The sequence below is a fragment of the Tubulanus polymorphus genome, chromosome 1 (assembly GCF_964204645.1).
Source record: "Tubulanus polymorphus chromosome 1, tnTubPoly1.2, whole genome shotgun sequence".
NCBI lineage: Eukaryota > Metazoa > Nemertea > Palaeonemertea > Tubulaniformes > Tubulanidae > Tubulanus > Tubulanus polymorphus.
The window spans coordinates 3,884,176-3,902,055 of NC_134025.1; the positions used below are offsets into that span (position 1 = coordinate 3,884,176).

The 17,880-nt window shown below is 35.3% G+C and overlaps 2 protein-coding genes across 15 annotated transcripts in view; both read left to right on the forward strand.

Moving 5' to 3' along the window:
* The first annotated feature begins 37 nt into the window (after positions 1–37).
* Positions 38–10,627, forward strand: LOC141915044 (vam6/Vps39-like protein). Of its 2 annotated transcripts, none has more exons than XM_074806437.1 (24): positions 38–186; positions 460–534; positions 616–686; positions 1,018–1,155; positions 1,234–1,344; positions 1,436–1,528; positions 1,603–1,900; positions 2,014–2,134; positions 2,226–2,343; positions 2,441–2,570; positions 2,664–2,806; positions 2,924–3,061; positions 3,146–3,287; positions 3,369–3,455; positions 3,557–3,630; positions 3,713–3,811; positions 3,903–4,020; positions 4,105–4,233; positions 4,309–4,411; positions 4,495–4,540; positions 4,650–4,805; positions 4,981–5,115; positions 9,620–9,711; positions 9,875–10,627. In XM_074806437.1, exons 1-24 carry the CDS (start codon positions 114–116, stop codon positions 9,960–9,962), a joined length of 2,778 nt encoding a protein of 925 aa, XP_074662538.1. In that variant the 5' UTR covers positions 38–113; the 3' UTR covers positions 9,963–10,627. The 2 variants fall into 2 exon arrangements, with proteins under 2 accessions (XP_074662538.1, XP_074662539.1); XM_074806438.1 differs by having other exon boundaries at positions 622–686.
* Positions 10,628–11,569: 942 nt separating this feature from the next.
* Positions 11,570–17,880, forward strand: part of LOC141915038 (spectrin beta chain-like) — a 30,218-nt gene continuing 23,907 nt past the window's right edge. For all 13 annotated transcript variants that reach the window (XM_074806420.1, XM_074806425.1, XM_074806430.1 and 10 more), the window contains exons 1-8: positions 11,570–11,707; positions 13,006–13,145; positions 14,289–14,440; positions 14,864–15,037; positions 16,793–16,965; positions 17,066–17,181; positions 17,263–17,375; positions 17,467–17,654. In XM_074806420.1, coding sequence (XP_074662521.1) covers positions 13,043–13,145; positions 14,289–14,440; positions 14,864–15,037; positions 16,793–16,965; positions 17,066–17,181; positions 17,263–17,375; positions 17,467–17,654 — 1,019 coding nt within the window. In that variant the 5' untranslated portion in view covers positions 11,570–11,707; positions 13,006–13,042. The remainder of the gene's footprint in view (positions 11,708–13,005; positions 13,146–14,288; positions 14,441–14,863; positions 15,038–16,792; positions 16,966–17,065; positions 17,182–17,262; positions 17,376–17,466; positions 17,655–17,880) is intronic.

The following is a 17,880-nucleotide window of genomic DNA, read 5'->3' on the forward strand; positions in this document are numbered from 1 at the left end:
TCCTCTTCAGTATTGGAGGTGAAAACCCGACCAGGAAGTCAATTTAAGGGATTTCCTAAAAGATTTGGCCGAGAACTTTTGGTTTAATTGGCGATTGATATGTGATCAAAGCCATGCACGACGCATTTGAAGCTGTTCCTATATTGGAAAAATTGCCTCTAGCAATTGAATCAATTGCTTGTTTCGGTCAGTCGAACTGAAAGTGGATAAAACCACTCGTCTTAACTCCTCTCTGACTCTGACTCTCTAATCAATTCAATCAAATTTACTATATTTTTGTGTATTTAGTGGCCATGTCATCAATAAGTAGTTTCTGGATTCAACTCCTGTTCAGGTCAGACCCACACCCTTAGTTAAACTTCTAGCTAGACCTCCTTATAGCAGAATCCAGCGATTTCCTTAAAAAATGAGAATATTCAACCTCCATTTCCTGACAGTTTTATCATTTGACATTTACAGAGGATACATTACTTGTCGGTACAAGAGATGGGTTTTTGTTAGTTTACAAAGTTCGACCAATCCCAGGAGCTGCTGGTAATTTCAAATAGTTTTATTCCTGTGTAATGTCTGGCTGAATTAAGTGTGAGGAGTCTTTATCAATTGCTTCCATTTCAGTACTAGTAGCTAATTTTGATGTATCCTTAGAAAAGACAAATAAAGCATTTGCCAGGAAACCAGTTGTACAGGTAACCATTAATGGAAAATTATCTTTCTGTGTTGTAACTATAATATAAAATACCCCACTGAGAAAGAAAAAATAGAGTCTGAAATTGTTTCCTTGAGCTTTTTGAGTTCATTTGATGTTTCATACTGTTTCTAACAATTCATATAGTTTGCTTCTTCAGTATTCCTGAAGATAGATATTAAAGGATCAAAACATTGAATAAACTAGGAACAATTTCAGACCCTAGTTTGGGATTTGATATTTAAGTTATACGGATAGGCCTATATTTAAAGTTAAAATGTAATTAGTCATAGTCCAAATTTATGCTGAATAGATTTTTGTATTATTTTCAGCTGGCTGCCATTCCAGAATTTCAACTACTTATTAGTTTATCTGATAACCAGATAAATGTCCATGATTTAACTGTCTATGCACAAATAACAACCATTCCACGGACGAAGGGAGCCAATCTATTCGCCATTGATCTTCAGGTATAACACATAAAAAGCATTTTGCAAAATTCATCTATGAAGTCAGTTTCGTGAGTAGATTTTCAATATATTTTCAAGGAAACTAAAACAATGAATGGGGAGCCTCAGTATACATTACGCCTGTGCGTCTCTGTGAGAAGGAGATTACAGTTATACTACTGGAAAAATAGAGATTTTCACGAGCTTCAGGTAAGCGTATGAATATCAGAAATCAAATTTTGAAAATGTACTTGAAACTAGAAAATTTATATTTCTGTATTGAATGGCTCATGTATTACAGCCTGAACTATGTGTGTCTGATTTAATCAAATCAATGGCCTGGTGTAAAGATTCAGTGTGTGTAGGATTCACTCGTGATTACTTTCTCATTAATGTAAGTGCATTGATAAATGAATTTCTTCACCTATACAATGTGACGGATATTAAATTTGAAGTGATTTGTTATAGATTGCATCTGGGAATCTGAAAGAACTGTTCACTACTGGAAAACAACGAGAATCTTCAATACTCCGATTAAAGAATGACACGGTCACCTTCGCTAAGGACAACAAATTGCGGTCAGGAAGTGCTATGGATATAAATGGAATTAAATTTAAAACAAAAAATACCAATTCAAAAGAAGTTAATAAGAACCATTATGATGATAGACTTGCTCTTATCAGAGATGATATGACAATTTTCATCAATCAAGATGGCGATCCATTGAAACATGCAATCAAGTGGACTAATATTCCATCAGTTATGGGTAAGTCATCCAGTTCTCTTCCATATCTAAACATTCCTTAAAGCGAAAGAAATCAGAAATATTCTATTAGCAGATTTCAGCTTTCTCATTTAAAAGTTTCTTGTTCTTTTTAGCCCATCATCCACCGTACTTACTCGCTGTTCTTCCGAAATATGTTGAAGTTTGGACAATTCAACCAAAATCTCTCATACAAAGTATTGAGCTCAAAAATCCTAAACTGATTTGCGAATCACAGTAAGTAATGATTATATCAGGTGTCTTATGCTTTTGGCTGTCCATGTCGATTTGTCATTAAACACATTGTTTTCTTGTCTACCTTTCAAAGCGGAACTGTGTATGTATCTGCCCAGAACTATGTGTGGAGGTTAGCATATAGACCTATAGCTGATCAAATCAAACAATTACTACAGAGTAAAGCTTTTGAATTAGCTCTGAAATTAGCCGTAAGTATTACCATAGATTTTAGATGTAGTTTTGAGGATATCCTCGAAATTTCAACGGCAGAAAATGAATTTGAATGTTGCTGATTTGAATTTTCAGACAATGATAAAGGATCCAGATTCCCAGCAACCTGGGCGTATTCACCATATACAGACTCTTTATGCGTGTGATCTTTTTGGTCAGAAAAAATTTGAAGAATCCATGAACATATTTCTAAGCCTAGGCGTAGGTAAATAATCTACCGAGGATTTGTCCCAAATTATTTCATCACCGATAACCTGATTTACATCATTACAAGACTTTCATGATATATTTATAATAGATCCATCAAATGTAATTGGTATGTTCCCTCAGCTGCTACCACCAGATTTCAGAAGTCAACTTAATTATCCCGAAAAACCTCCGGAATTAGAAGGAGTTGAACTTGAGAAGGGACTACTTGCGTTGATTGACTACCTCACTCAGGTTTGTTCTATTGATTATACCATAAATTTCAGGAAAATAGATTCATTTTCATGGCATTAGTCAAATCAGTGTTTTTTATTTGAATAGTATTTCCTTGCATTCTTTTCTTTCTTACAGAAAAGAAATCAACTGATCAAAGACAAAGACAACAAAGAGTTGCGATATACAGCAATTGTTGAAGGCAACACGACCATCAGATCAAAGAAACAGCTGCATACGATCATCGATACAACATTGTTAAAATGCTACCTACAGGTAAATTCTTATATCCTTTTATATGTCATTTGAATTCCGATGAAATCTTACCTTATTTATTGGTACTAACTTTTGATGTTACAGACAAATGATGCATTAGTCGCATCACTGCTTCGTTTGCCTGATAACCATTGTCATGAGGATGAAAGTGAACGCGTATTAAAGAAATATCATAAGTATGATGAGCTTGTTATTCTCTATGAAAGAAAAGGGTTACATCGAAAAGGTAAATATACTAGTTCTAATTCTTCCTTTTCGAGGTTAACTGATACTCTTGTATTTGATAATCATTATTTTATATTACCAGCATTAGAATTATTGTTGAAACATTCATGTAAGCCTACGTCTTCACTAGAAGGACATGAAAGGACCATTCAGTATTTGCAGCAACTAGGTTAATATCTCGGCTCAGTTTGCTACTTCGTTTATTGTTTGATAATCTGCCTTTCTTCACAAATTCCCAGAATTTCACTTACTTAACGATTTATTTTCCAGGACCTGAATATATAGAACTTATTTTTGAATATGCTAGATGGGTTATTCAGTCTAAACCTAATGATGGCATAAAGGTATGCTCATACATGTGAAAATTTATGGTTTACAATAATAATTCAGTAATATATGACAGGAGTTTATATCGGTATTTTTTAGATATTTACAGAAGACCTCCATGAGGTTGAAACCTTACCAAGGGATCGTGTTTTAGCTTATATCGAAGAAAATGCAATAGAATTAGCCATTCCTTACTTAGTAAGATATTCATTTGAATAGATTTAGAAGTGGATTCCAATGTTTTGTGTATAAAATGAAATGTAAGTGATACTTAAATGTTATATTTCAGGAGCATGTAATTACAGTGTGGAATGATGAAACTGTTGAGTTTCATAACCGTCTCATAACTTTGTACAGAACTAAATGTGACCTTCCAATGGTGCAATATCTCGCTACATTAGAGAGTGGTCAGTAGATTTATGATTTATCGTGTAGCTAAGCATAATTAGATAGGAATACAAAGATCTAAAGACACATATCTCTATTTACAGGTGCTAAACCTGCTCCAGCTGGTTCAGAACCTGGCGAACTTGGTAGTTATAGAACAAGGCTTTTGTTATTCCTGGAAACATCAGAGTGTTATACACCTGAACGACTTCTTACTGGATTCCCGAGTGAAGGTCAGTGCATTTCTCTTCATTTAGCTAAATCAAAAATTGTCCAACCTAAAGTATGTTTTTCTGCTTTTCTTTCAGCATTTTATGAAGAGCGAGCCCTGCTTTTGGGACGACTGGGACGGCATGATCATGCTCTAGCAATCTATGTATTGATTCTAAAAGATATCAAAATGGCAGAAGAGTAAGTTTATCATCTGTAGCTTGACTGAATTCAATGAATTATTGATAATATTTCAAATATGATACTTATGGTTCAAATTTAAGGTACTGTAAAAAAGCATACAGCAAGACAAAAGAAGGAAACAAAGATGTGAGATATAATGATGCGATAACATAACGCACTTAACAATCAATTTATTTGTATTTTGAATCTAAAGAGGAGATGATTCCAATTGTTTACAAACAATTCTACATTTCAGGTGTATTTATCGTTACTGAGAATGTATCTTGCACCACCAGACACAACTAGCCTCGGGTTAAAACGATTATCTACTCCAAACTCTAATGCTGAGATCAACGTCAACGCTGCCCTAAGTCTCCTTCAGGAACATGCTGCTCACATGAATACTGCTAAGGTTAGGGCGTGTTAGTTTTACCATTAGGGAGGTGCTGCCATCTCTTGTTTCTTTTTGATACTTCAGTGTTACCATTTGAACAAATATTTCTTGTGTGCATTGAATATATGGAACCAATATTTTCTGCCTTTGTGTATGAATGAAATTCTAATGTTTTCTATTGCATATATTATAGGCTTTAGAACTTTTGCCTGCATCAACCAAAGTAAGAGATATTCTGAACTTTTTGGAGAATGTTTTGGAAGACCGGGCTGCAACCAAGCGTGACTTAAAACTATTAAGATGTCTCCTTTACGCCGAACATTTGCAGGTACTAACAAATGACCAATAGTAGAAAGTTAAATTGCTATTCAATGTTTCTATAACAAAATGAAAATCTATGTTTATATTGGAGGGAGAAGTTTTAACGATAATATTCTATCTTTATAGTCATTTGCTTTGAGATTTAGATAACTGGATCGTTCTTGCATTGCGTTGTTTTATCATGACTCGTTGATTGTTAGTTTTGATAATTGGCGTGAACTCGTGGTTCTACAATAACATCTATTACCCAGTATTCTATGTCAAACACTTATCTTATGTAAATATGGAACAATTTAATTGATCATTAATGTTACAGCCGTGTTTTTAGATACATGTATGCCATTAATTCTTTGGAGCCTTATAAATGGATTTGTTTTAACTTTTAGCGAGAAGGGGTTACATCTGATAACCCTAGTGATGAATAACCCAAGGCAACATCTTTTACCTGAGGGTTATGTTCCCTAGGGGTTAACATCAAACCCAGTCTATAAAACCTGCCCCTGATGAATAAATACCCTCTTTTTCCTGTTTCCTCCATGACACTAAATGCCACGGAATGACATTTCTACATTGATACTCTTGACATTCAAATAAGCCATGTGTCCTTATACTTGATTTAGCTCCTCAAGGTATTGGCTGAGCTTTTTTTAAAGGCTACTTCTCCCACCCAGTGAAATCTGGTTAATATGTTATGCCTAGTATTGTAGTGATCACTTCAAGTTATCGACCCAAAAATGTTGAAAGCCTTATGTTTGATGAGAACTTCCATAATCCGTCTTCTAAAAAAAGATCAATACTAAGACACAATTGAGTCGTGAATGTTAAACATTCACCGTCTGTTGCTCAGAAATCATATATCAATCAATGAATCTAGTCCGATGCCGTTTAGCGATCAATAGTTTATGTATATACTTGTTGCTAGCTGTTATCCACATAAACCACCACAGGAGAATTAAACACAATTTACGTTATCCTTTTATCCTATTTTTTGCCACAGCGTAGTTTGATTGGATGAAATTCAGGCAGACAACATAGTTTTAACTGCCACATTATGCTTGAAATGTGGATTAAAAAATACATGTATTTATATGAGTTGTGTTGAAGGTGGAAAAGGTTATAAAAGGAATGTGTCATTGCTGACTATTAACATGTCAACTGACAGACTTTTTATGATGAATTTGGTGTATGTCCTTACTGTACACACTTATAAGCGACTGTACAGCCTGTATGGTGTCAAATTAACAGCGTGTTTGTCCACTTTCACCAAATCTTCTGCCTAGTGTAGTCAAATATATGAAAAATAGATCTGAGATCTTTGTACAGCCCTCACTTGTTATGTTTCATTCTTTTCAATATTCGGAAGGCTAGCTTTCAGGTACACATGTATGTAAATGTTTGGTCAAGAAATCCTAGTTGCCGCAATTGGAAATATGCTCAAAATCCTAACTTATTATCTACCCTCAGATTCGCGGATCTAATATCTGATGCATTTGTCTACTATGGGTCAATCACGGAGTGAAGTGGTGCCAAAAAGTGCTCATTAATGTTTTCAAGGGTACTTGATTGTTTCGAGACCTCTTACCGCGAAAGACATTATTTGAGGGCTTCCATGAGACTTCCCGCTGGTGAAGCCTGCATGCTCCATCAGTCTTACTATTCATGTTTTTAATAATCTGATGCTGTAGTACTGTCGTTCGATGAGTAGTGATAAATCTATATTTGGTTTTGATGAGTTGTGGCTTAATGAAGAATGCATGGGGGAAGGATAGCTGATGTACACTAGCTGACAGTTTAATGTCATCATTATTAGAATCGTTGTATTTTGTCACATATTATACGCACGCAGTTTACACGTAGTATGTGAGTAATATTGAGTGTAAAACATGCATGTTATATTGTATACCAGGTGCTACTCCTGAAAAACCGGAGAATCAAGATCTGAATCATTACTATACGACAGCTGTGAATATGTAGGAATATCACTGAGCAACTTTTAGTGTTTCAAACAATATATTTCTTTGTATTCATCCTTTGCTTTATGATTTGATGCATTCATGAACGTTTCACATGCATCAAAAATTAACTTCCATTTCATACGTACATAGCTTGCGCAGAAAGCTTTGTTGCCCTAGCAACTTTTACTTGATATTATTGAAGACATTTCAGGTATTACTTAGGATATGATTTTCTAAGCTATGTTTAGACGCAATATACATATATATATATATATATATATATATATATATATATATATATATATATATATATATATATATATATACATCTAGAGGTGATCTTTATGATAAGTGAGAAATACTGTGTAATAGATTTCATGCAGCAATGAAGTGCTACAGCCTATGACCGATTGTTGTGTCATTTGAGACAAATTCTTATGATTTTGAAACTGAATCTCCATAAACAATGACATGGTCGATTATCTGCATCGCCTAAGATATGACTGATCCAGATTTGACGTGTAACCAAATTGTAATCCGCGCACGGTGAGAGGGATATTTTATCAGACTAGGGTAAATCAGCTGTTGCAGGGTAGTGTTAGCCTGTCAATATGTATGAATATATCAACCCAGGGCATACACCACCTGTGTCTATTAGATATATTAATGTACGCATAAAATTCTATGTAACTATTCTAATCCTGGAATATATTGATTGAGTTCTCTTATATCTTCATCTGTTTATTTTTCGATAATTTTCATGACGGATGAAAAATCACAATGTAGTTGTTGTTGTACAGACTTATATGACATAAAATTGAAATTCCCCTTTCAGTGCTGGGTATAAAATGAATGCTGTTCAATGCAGGGCAGTGAACCCGGGCTTGCTGGAAGATTCCATGCATGACAAAATATATTCCTTTTTCTGAGGCAACATGGATAGTGAATGTTTACCCTGGATCTCTTTCTAATCATGGAAGTATAAACTAGTTTATATATCCATGTTCTAATGAACAATCAGAATTAATTTTCTGGGATGAACTAAATTGCTTTATCCCTTCTTAAAGTCACAACAAAGATATGTAGATGGATAATGCACTGAGATAATCTAGTTTCTATAGTTCAGGGTCAGTAGAATTGTATCCTGGGGATTGTCTATCTGTTTCACCTTGGTGGTGAGACACCGATAAAAATGTCTGCCATCAATGTAACCAGTTTAAAATGGAATTGTGTCCTTCTGTCCATTTCATAGCATGCAGTTAATTTCGGCTGGTTCCACCCTCTCTGGTTTACGAGGTCTATTATGCCATGGTTTTCCTGTTTCCACACCAGCTCTCTGACTTAACGATTTATGTCACTGTGTCTAATGTATTTGCATACTTGTTGCTGGTCTTGTCTATGAAGTTCACGTATACTGGCTGGTGACACTGTGTAATTACTTATTTATAGCTGTTTTATCATTAGCCGACGTTGCAGAAAGAGCAGTAGCCTGCTGATTCCATGGAGATATAATCTCGTGACGTGGTCAATGTCTAAATTTGGTGCAACTTGGAATTTCTCAGAAGATAGTTCATCAGGAAGTTCATTTTGTATGTGCTAGAACTGCCTGTCACCAGTCAGTGTGTGATTCAACTGATAATTGTTATCATTTATATGTTCATTCAATTATAAATGATATGATAGAGTTCATGGATTCCGGAAGAAATACTCGCTCTTCGCCGCTCTGTGAATAGCTAGATAACTAGTATAATTACTCTATTAATCACGATCGCTGGAGAGTTTTCCGTGAGAGTTTTACACGAGGCAATCATTATCTCCTGCTGTAAAAAATCTAATAGTTAATATCTTAAACATTGCCTTATTAACTTCACTATCACTTATGTAATACGAAGGGATCCTTCCTTGCTTACTATTGAAGATTGCCTAGAAGTATATATCCTTTCACTACATTCTAAATGAATGTTTCTACCTTGATGCATTGCTTGGTGAGGTAATGTACTAGCATATTTTTGAAACTGATCTATCACACCTCAAGACGTCGCTTCCTGGTTACTAGGTATATGCTATGTATGTTTTGCACTTGAAAATTTTTGGAATCGAGAAAAAAATGATAACGAAAGCAGTCAGTGATTGCATGATGCATTTCTATTCAGTCATATCTTTCTATAAACAGTATATTCTATCAATGATTCATTTAGAAAAATATAGGACCATTGTATAGAATCCTAGATTTCAGTAAATTGAGTAACTTCATACCTTCATCGACTAGAATGTGAGAACATTCTTGTTACATTCATCAGATTTCATCAGTTTCCTATCTCATAATGCGTAGAATATAATCAATCCACGGAGGCGTCTGATGGGTCATCTGGCAGTAGTTCTTATAGTCTACAGTTTGCTCTAATAAGAAAATAGTTTTTTAAATCGACTTCTGTCGGTTTTTCATGATTAATGGATTGATGGTTGAGAAAAATGAATAGTTTTTTTTTGTGTAATGATAATCATTGAAAATACCTCCCAGTTTCAATTAATTTGCGGTTGATTATCTATTTACAGGTTGCTGCTGAACGTATTAATTGTCAGTCAACGAAATTTGTCATTGACGAAGAAAAGACATGCAAGAAATGCAAAAAACGAATTGGAACAAGGTGAGAGAAACTAAGAAACGGATCAAATGAACTGAGATATTTTTCTGGCTTCCATGAATAATTGCTGCGCAGAGTCTACCATGATTAAACTAATGATAGATTTATTATGGTATCCAGTATTCAACCAATGATTAAATATATGTCATTCTGTCTTTATTTACAGTGCATTTGCTCGTCATCCGAATGGTGATATAGTACATTTCTATTGTTACAATGATCCTAAAAGTTTATCAGGTGGTTTGGATCAGTGATGATCTAGACGTGTGCGCACTGTGGATTTATGAAAAACTGTGATATCAAAGGTGCTTGTACAGAAGATAATTATGATATATACATCAGGAATTGGATTCATCCGGTTGTTTTTTTCTAAGTCAGTAATGTGTGAGGAGCGTGTGTTGTGTATGTTCAGAATGAAATACGTAAAGCTTTCTCTATTCGGGGGTGATTAAAGTCTTTTAAAAACTCCTTATATATATATATATGTACTTTCTGAAAAATAGAATAACCTGTCGAATGAATAGGAAATACATTTTCACACTTTCAATTTAGAGCAGCACGGCTTCAGAACATTGATGAACTAATCTTCTAAGTATTTTACCAGTTTTTCATAGTCATCATTAACCCAATTTCACCTATTTTAGTTGTCAATCGAGTAAAACCACACTTATGTGGAATGGGCCCTGGTAAAATGAACACAGATTTCAGAGAATCAAAGAATAATTTAGATTCATTAAAGGAAATCATGAAGCTCTTTAATTTAGATGGTCTATTCTATTCTGTCATAGTTTGACCTGTTCTGTGCCAATCATATACACATGTACTCAGCATTCTTGCTTTATTGTTTAGTTTATATGATAGTATTGTAAAAAAAATATGAAACTGGAATCTGTACATAACACACAAGAGATTTTATGATTATGATTTGAATAAAAAGATTTGTTGATTAATGCAACTTGTTTATTTGTTGTTGATTTCACTTCGGAAAAGTATGATTTGATTCAAATGGCTTGAATATCTGAAGATTCGAACTGCATTTAAATCCAGTGAGCTAAACTACTACAACACAGGATGACCTGATTGATGGGACTCGGAACGGTGTTATTGTTGACAGTGTAGGGTTAACCAACTATATTTGCTGTGGTAAACTTTTATAATCGTGACGGACCAACTGCTGGGGTGGTTTGTGAAGGATCGTGACACAAGGCCACAGCAAGAGGACCAGTAGTCTGACTCTTTGGGGTCCTAAACCTTTTAATTTTCTACCGGTAAGGCCTACTACCGAAGTTAGAAAATTAAAAGATTGCCCTGTTGAACCTTTGCCGTGCCAAATCTTTACCAGAGAAAAATTGTATTTTTTCTTACTAATTTTCGTTCTTTATTCACTTTTTTATTAGAATTTCACGAACTGAGAAATTCTTAATTTCTCTAACGTATCGATCTTGGACAAGACTTCTACAAATTTTCTTTAAATATCTAATTAAATAAATATATATGCATAATATTTGACCCACTACTATACAACGAATGGGCTATTTCGGCCCAGTTTTACATATTTTGGGAATTGGCACGTGCGGCCTATAAATATTTTTATTTCATTATTCATGAAAATAGTTCACGATGTTGAAAAAACGATGACATCACATCTAGTCTAGTGTATCGATACACTAGGGATAGACTATCCATATTCACTCCAGAAATAAGAATGTAAAAGATTCAGTTTTATTAACAACGACTTAGAAAAATATATTTCGAAAGCATTCTAATAGCAAATCGGTGTGATAGGACATACAATTACATGGGTTTCATTTGACGTCACGAACTCTTTCGGCGCATTCATATTTTTCGGCTTCGTGCGACGGCTCGCGTCGGGTTCCTTCAATCTTCAGCACTGAAAAATACGGAAAACGGATTAAAAACCTGGGTGTTCATCAAAACTTAAAGGCCATTCAAGACAACTGTAAGAGTTGTTTGAAGAGCAGATCTTTCTGCTCTAGAGGTATGTCGATTTGTAAGATTTGCACATTATTTAGCAGGAGAATTTTCAATCCGAAATCGGGTGTTCCGGAAAGCAGCCGCCTACCAAAATGGCGGCGTTAGAATCAAGGTCGTGTATGTTGTTTTTCGCCTATTAAAACAAATATGTTTGCTAAAGAACCTTTTATATTAGTGCTAACCGATATTTGACGCCGTGTGCGTATTGGGTTTGAGATTTTAGGCGTTTAAACTGTCTGATTACTAAGCAACAAGTCATACTATGTTGGGTGGGTTGGACCGTTTAACCCTTTCATACTCGTAGTCCACACATTTGATTTACTCATTCTAACTCAGTCTGGGCGTCGTGATATGCGAATTATAGTCAGAATTTGAAATATCAACAGATGATGGCAGTATTGTATATATGCTATGTTGGTAATTTTTTGGGAAATGCTTATTAGCAATTTGCAGATTTTGTTAGATGAGCTATTTTAGAAATTGGCCCATATTGGACTTGGTCTTGGTTTATTATGATATTGTGCAATTATGAATGCACCAATTTCCCCATATAACAGCCTCTATAAGGTGTTGTGATTGCCACTGTTATTACCACCTAAGGCTATCTTCAACTGAACTGGTCTAGTCTCCTGTTATGTCTGGAATTTATGAATAGGCAACAAATGAGAGCGGAGATATTGAAGAAGGCCTGCCTATTCATTGATTAGGGCCTAAGTCAAACAGATTCAGGGACAAGATCTAAGGATTTTACCTAATATTTTTAAGGTGAATGAATAGAAAAGGGCATTAGATTAAATTGTCAAATTCAGTGTTCAGAAAAAGCCATTTCTAGATTCTTTTTGACAAAATTGTTCCCTCTTTCATAAATTGCTTTTAGATGAATGGGCACTTAGAATTTTGAGGGTCTTTACGGAAGTCTAGTAATCCTTCCTCTTCACATTGACCTTTAAGTTTAAATCATCTGAGCCTGCTGGATAAAGTGAAGCTTGAAGCTTCTTGCACACTTAAGTAAACTCTATATTACTTGATTTATTTCTTATCAATAATAGTTTGACATTGGTTTAGTTGATATCAATTCATCTAGTGCATATGTCCTCGTTAACGTTTTTTTTTTGATTGAAATTGATCTTATGACGTTCCCGGCTCAGTCAGGTTGTTTTTCTCTTGAGGCCTTTTTCCAAGCCATAAATCTTGGTTTCGTTTCCCAATATAATATGTTGTCCGTTGACTTTGCGGGAATTCGAATAAATGCCTCTCTAGCTTTACAGCCTAAATAATCGTTTTGCTTATTCCATTTTTCAGAGTTTATTTGTTTAGATGAGAGGATAAGCTTGTCAAAATGACAGAGATAGATACTCGCTGGGATGGCAATGCTGAAGATTGGGAGGGAGGAGACAACTCCTCCAAGTTGTTTGAAAGGTCAAGAATTAAAGCCTTGGCAGGTATGTGTACAGTGATAATTTGAAAACTAGAACGACACGGGAACAGAATGAGCTACGAAATGAGCTATAGCGAATTTGTTATAACAAGTTATGACCTATTAATATTACTTATTCATATTAAACAAATATTATTTCGATGAGGATACGTTGAAGTATTTTGTTCTATTAATTTATGGTAGGTTTAGTTCATTTGACCAGAACTTCATATGAGTGTGTATAACACCGATGAGATTTATGTACCACTTGTAATTGATGGGAGGCAGTCGGGCTATTTCTATCTCATCTGCTAATGCGCTATCTCGACTGTACTAAACTACTCAGCATACAGGAATGCGGTACTACTGCTGTTACTGTTGATGCTGAAGCCGTGGGATGTATATACGTATTGACTCTTGAGAGCTTTAGAAACAATCATTAATATTCATTACTGAAGTTATTAATTCTCGATAATGCCGACTGTCCGAAGCAGTACGTTATCTTAAGTGCTGTAATCTTTAAAAAGTGCGTTAACCCTTGAAAAATTCATCTTACCTCAAGGATGAATTCGGTGTTTTTTTCGTGTCGTTTTTCTGTCCCTCCTCTTCCGAATCTGTCGTTCGAATGATCGGCTGTAACCGGAAATTTGTACAAATATTCAACCCTGGATAATTGATAATGGTATTGTTATAATACCCGTATCATTAGGCCTGGAACTTTTGTTACTTTTGTTATTTATCAATACATGCCCTCCTGAATAAGGCAATTGTTTTGGGGCTAATTATCTTCTATCAAAACCAGACTGAATTATTCTAAACGTTGCTTTGACCCATTTTGTTTCGATAATGATCGCATCAAAAATATGCATCGATGCTAGAACGGGGTTGCTTCATGTTTGTGAAAAGGGCAGGGCAATGGTTTGCAGTAATGGCTGACATCAGCTGCCATTGATAGTGCTGCTGTCCCATTCAGGTTTTCTTCAAATTTCGTCCCGGGATTCTTGTAAAATTTCACTCGTTCAATATGGAGTATCAAAATCTCGAACAAGGGGAGGATGTATATATTATGAAAATTAAAGAGTTGGCAGGTATGATTTGATATTTTTGATCGCGCGCTGCGGTTGTTAACTCGGTGCCAGACCCGTCATTTGTTTGATTTCGATTTCAGATGAACGTGAAACTGTACAAAAGAAAACTTTCACTAAATGGGTGAATTCGCATTTAGCTCGCGTGAACTGTAAAATCAACGATCTGTACGTGGATTTACGCGATGGTCGTATGTTGATGAGACTTTTAGAGATTCTCTCCGGAGAAAGACTGGTTAGTAGGCCTGGCCTGTTCATTATTTTATCACCAAAAAATATGTGTTCTCCATTGCTGTGTTTTTAGAGGGTCTGCGTTATTTCTTTAGACTGTATATGATATCTTGGTTGCCGAAGTAGCAAAGCTTTTGGTCAAACTAAGCTCTCCAAATTATTTAGAATTAAGCTTAAAATGTTTTGGTTCAATTTTCACATTTACTCATCACTTACAACAAAGCAATAATCATTGTAAGCATTGATAGCATAGACTGACATTGACTTGATGAGGGGCTGGCAGCAATGATTTTCAGACAGTTGGATGCAAAAATGACAAGGCTGGCCACTACTCTAAAACCCCTTGTGGTGGAGAACACTGTAGCTTTCAACTATGAGAAATGAGGTTTCAATTGAATCTGTTTTATTTGATATTTTTTTTTTTTAGCCAAAACCGACTAAAGGAAAGATGAGAATTCACTGCTTAGAAAACGTAGAAAAGTCTCTTGATTTTCTACGTGAGATGAGAGTGCAAATGGAAAACATGGGATGTCACGATATCGTCGACGGAAACTCTCGATTGACCCTCGGTCTCATATGGACCATCATTCTGCGATTCCAAGTAAGTTTCGTTTACTAGTTATTAGCCGATCAAACTTCGACTCTCGGCACTTTCATTCATATTCAGTGTGTCTGGTGAATTTAGCATAGCTCTGTCTAGCCGGTATAATAGTATTGTTCAATGGGAATTTTTTAATCATAAGGACCGTTGTTTGCCATTCTGCTGGTTTGCTTTACACTCGAGACAGTTAAATCCTTTCATCGGTTATTATGTATTCTACCGTGTAAGAATACGTAGTGGTCTACATAAGTTATAAGCAATAATCCAGTATGGATTAGTCTTCAGTGCCTGTGTACGCGGCTATGTCTGCTAGTCCGACGCATAAAATACATATCATATGTGCCTTGAATGTTATTTCTTATCCGCCAATCCTGTTGGAAGAATTTTATGAGCTGTACGCGTTATTAGCATGTTGTTGACCTCTTCAGTTTTGATAAGGGATATATGTATCTGTTCTAAATACCACCGCTATGAATAATTTCAATTACCCTAAAACCTATTTCATTTTTCGAGCTTCATGTTATGCTGAATGGCCTAATAAGTAATAGCATTCAGATAAAGGTTAGAATTAATCAAATGCGGTTATTAATTTTGATTTCGATGATTCATTGATTTTCACTCTCAACAATCGAATAGCGGAATATTGAATTATCTATTATGGGGAAATCTGTATAGAGATAATAGGTCAAGGTGGCCACTGACCTGGAAAACCTGAAAAACTTGGCGAATCTCAGGGAATTCGGTAAATTTTGCACAAAAAAAACTCAGGGAATTTGTATATCTTTATCAATACATGATTCATGAAAAGTAAATCAATTGTAGCATTTTAAACCAAGAGATTTCTCCATTCATTTGCTGATGGACTCGGAATTTAGTGTTTTAAGATGGAAAAATCAGGCAAAGCTCAGGGAATTAGTTAATGGGGGTTGGGGGAAACAAGTCACCCTGTTAGCGAGACTGGTAGAAAAATTGATTGTGTGGGATATATTATCTTGTTGTTGCATTGATTTTCCGGTGAGCAGATATTTTTAAGGTTATTTCTCATATTACTCGGAGGGGCTGCTGCTGCTATGAGTTGAGCGACACAGTGGCGAATACTCCTCCAGTTCAGTCGTATTATTAGCCGTGTACAGAGCAGTGATATAGCACAGGTTGCCATAGAAACCCAATAGAATATAAGGCATCACGAAGTTAATCACCTATCTACAGTAAATATGTCTACAGTATAAATTGACGTGTTCGTTTCATTTTTTTCCGATGTAGGATCGTCTTTTCAGTACCCCAAGTTCACTCACTACACTGGACCATATAGAGTATTTTCGGTATTTTTCAAGAAGCGGAATCTTGAGATTATTGATATAAAATGATAATGAGTCATACCACCCTCCTGTCTAGCGTCTACGTGATGAGCTAATGCTGATTCAGCTCATAGCTGGCTCTGCTATAACGTTGTTCTATTTATCAAATATGAAACTATCGCAGGGAATGAATCTGATATGTTACTGTATGCGAATTTCTGTATATATGTGAACAGTTTTCATCAAGCGATGAATTATATAATTATTGTATAATTACTGTATGAAATCTATACAACTAGTTGCCATTCACGTTATAAATCAGCAAAGACCTACTTTAAATAACCTATAGTAAAAGGTTAGGCCGTATCGGTTGATAGCACTCACATTTGACATTAAAAACTCTGATGAAAAAAAACTATTATGGTAGAGATGTTATTCATGTATTTTGTATATATAGATCCAAGACATTACATTCGAAGAAAGTGATAACTCGGAAACGAAACAAGCCAAGGATGCTTTGTTACTTTGGTGCCAGATGAAAACAGCTGGATACGCTAATGTCAATGTCAGAAATTTCACAACAAGTTGGAAAGATGGCCTTGCTTTCAACGCCCTTATCCATAAACACAGGTAGCCACATTCAGCTAGTCACATTCAGCTATGGACATTTTTTATCTTATAATATTTTCCTTGTATTTTGAACTGATCAATTTCTTTTTTCTCATTTCAGGCCTGACCTTATTCCATATGAAAAACTTACTAAAGTCAATCCTTTATATAACCTGGAAACTTCCTTTTCTACAGCTGAGGATAAATTGGGTCTTACACAACTTCTCGACCCTGAAGGTTTGTTCAGAGCTAAACACGTCGAAGTTCAATTGGAAAATGTATTCCGAGCTTAATTTTATTCGAACTTGTTAAATTCAGATGTGAATGTTGAACATCCCGATGAAAAATCAATCATTACCTACGTGGTAACTTACTACCACTACTTCTCTAAAATGAAGGCCGAATCTGTACATAGCAAGCGTATTGGAAAGGTAAGAAGAGTGAAATTTGAGAGTTAAGTCCATGGACGAGAAAATCTCACGGAAAGAAATACCGATGGATAATTGTTGTTTTGATCGATAGGTTGTTGGTCACGCCGTAGAGAACGAGCACATGATGGAAGAATACGAGAGTCTAACGTCGGATCTGTTAGAATGGATTCAACAAACGATCTCTACTTTAAACGACCGAACATTCTCGAATTCCTTGCAAGGTGTACAGCAACAACTTGCGCAATTCAATTCCTATCGAACTGTCGAAAAACCACCCAAGTAAGTTACACATTTCATATGATATAGACCCCTTAAACTTATGAACCATGCCACCGATCACCTGAGCATTTTTGACAAAATTATATGTCCCTGCTGTAATTTTGTTTGCCTGATATTGATTAAAACCTTGGGATAATTCTCCACGAAAACATTTAGAACTCTTATGGGCTTAAGTTATCTATTGAATGATCATATTTTAGACATCGTTTTACAAAGATTGTTTTAT

Bases quoted from the DNA above. Each gene is read 5' to 3' on its own strand.
- LOC141915044 (XM_074806437.1), top strand. From the start codon at position 114: ATGCACGACGCATTTGAAGCTGTTCCTATATTGGAAAAATTGCCTCTA. The intron at 1,345-1,435 runs GTAAGCGTATGA...CATGTATTACAG, and splicing joins GAGATTTTCACGAGCTTCAG to CCTGAACTATGTGTGTCTGA. The intron at 3,456-3,556 runs GTTAATATCTCG...TTTATTTTCCAG, and splicing joins TCAGTATTTGCAGCAACTAG to GACCTGAATATATAGAACTT.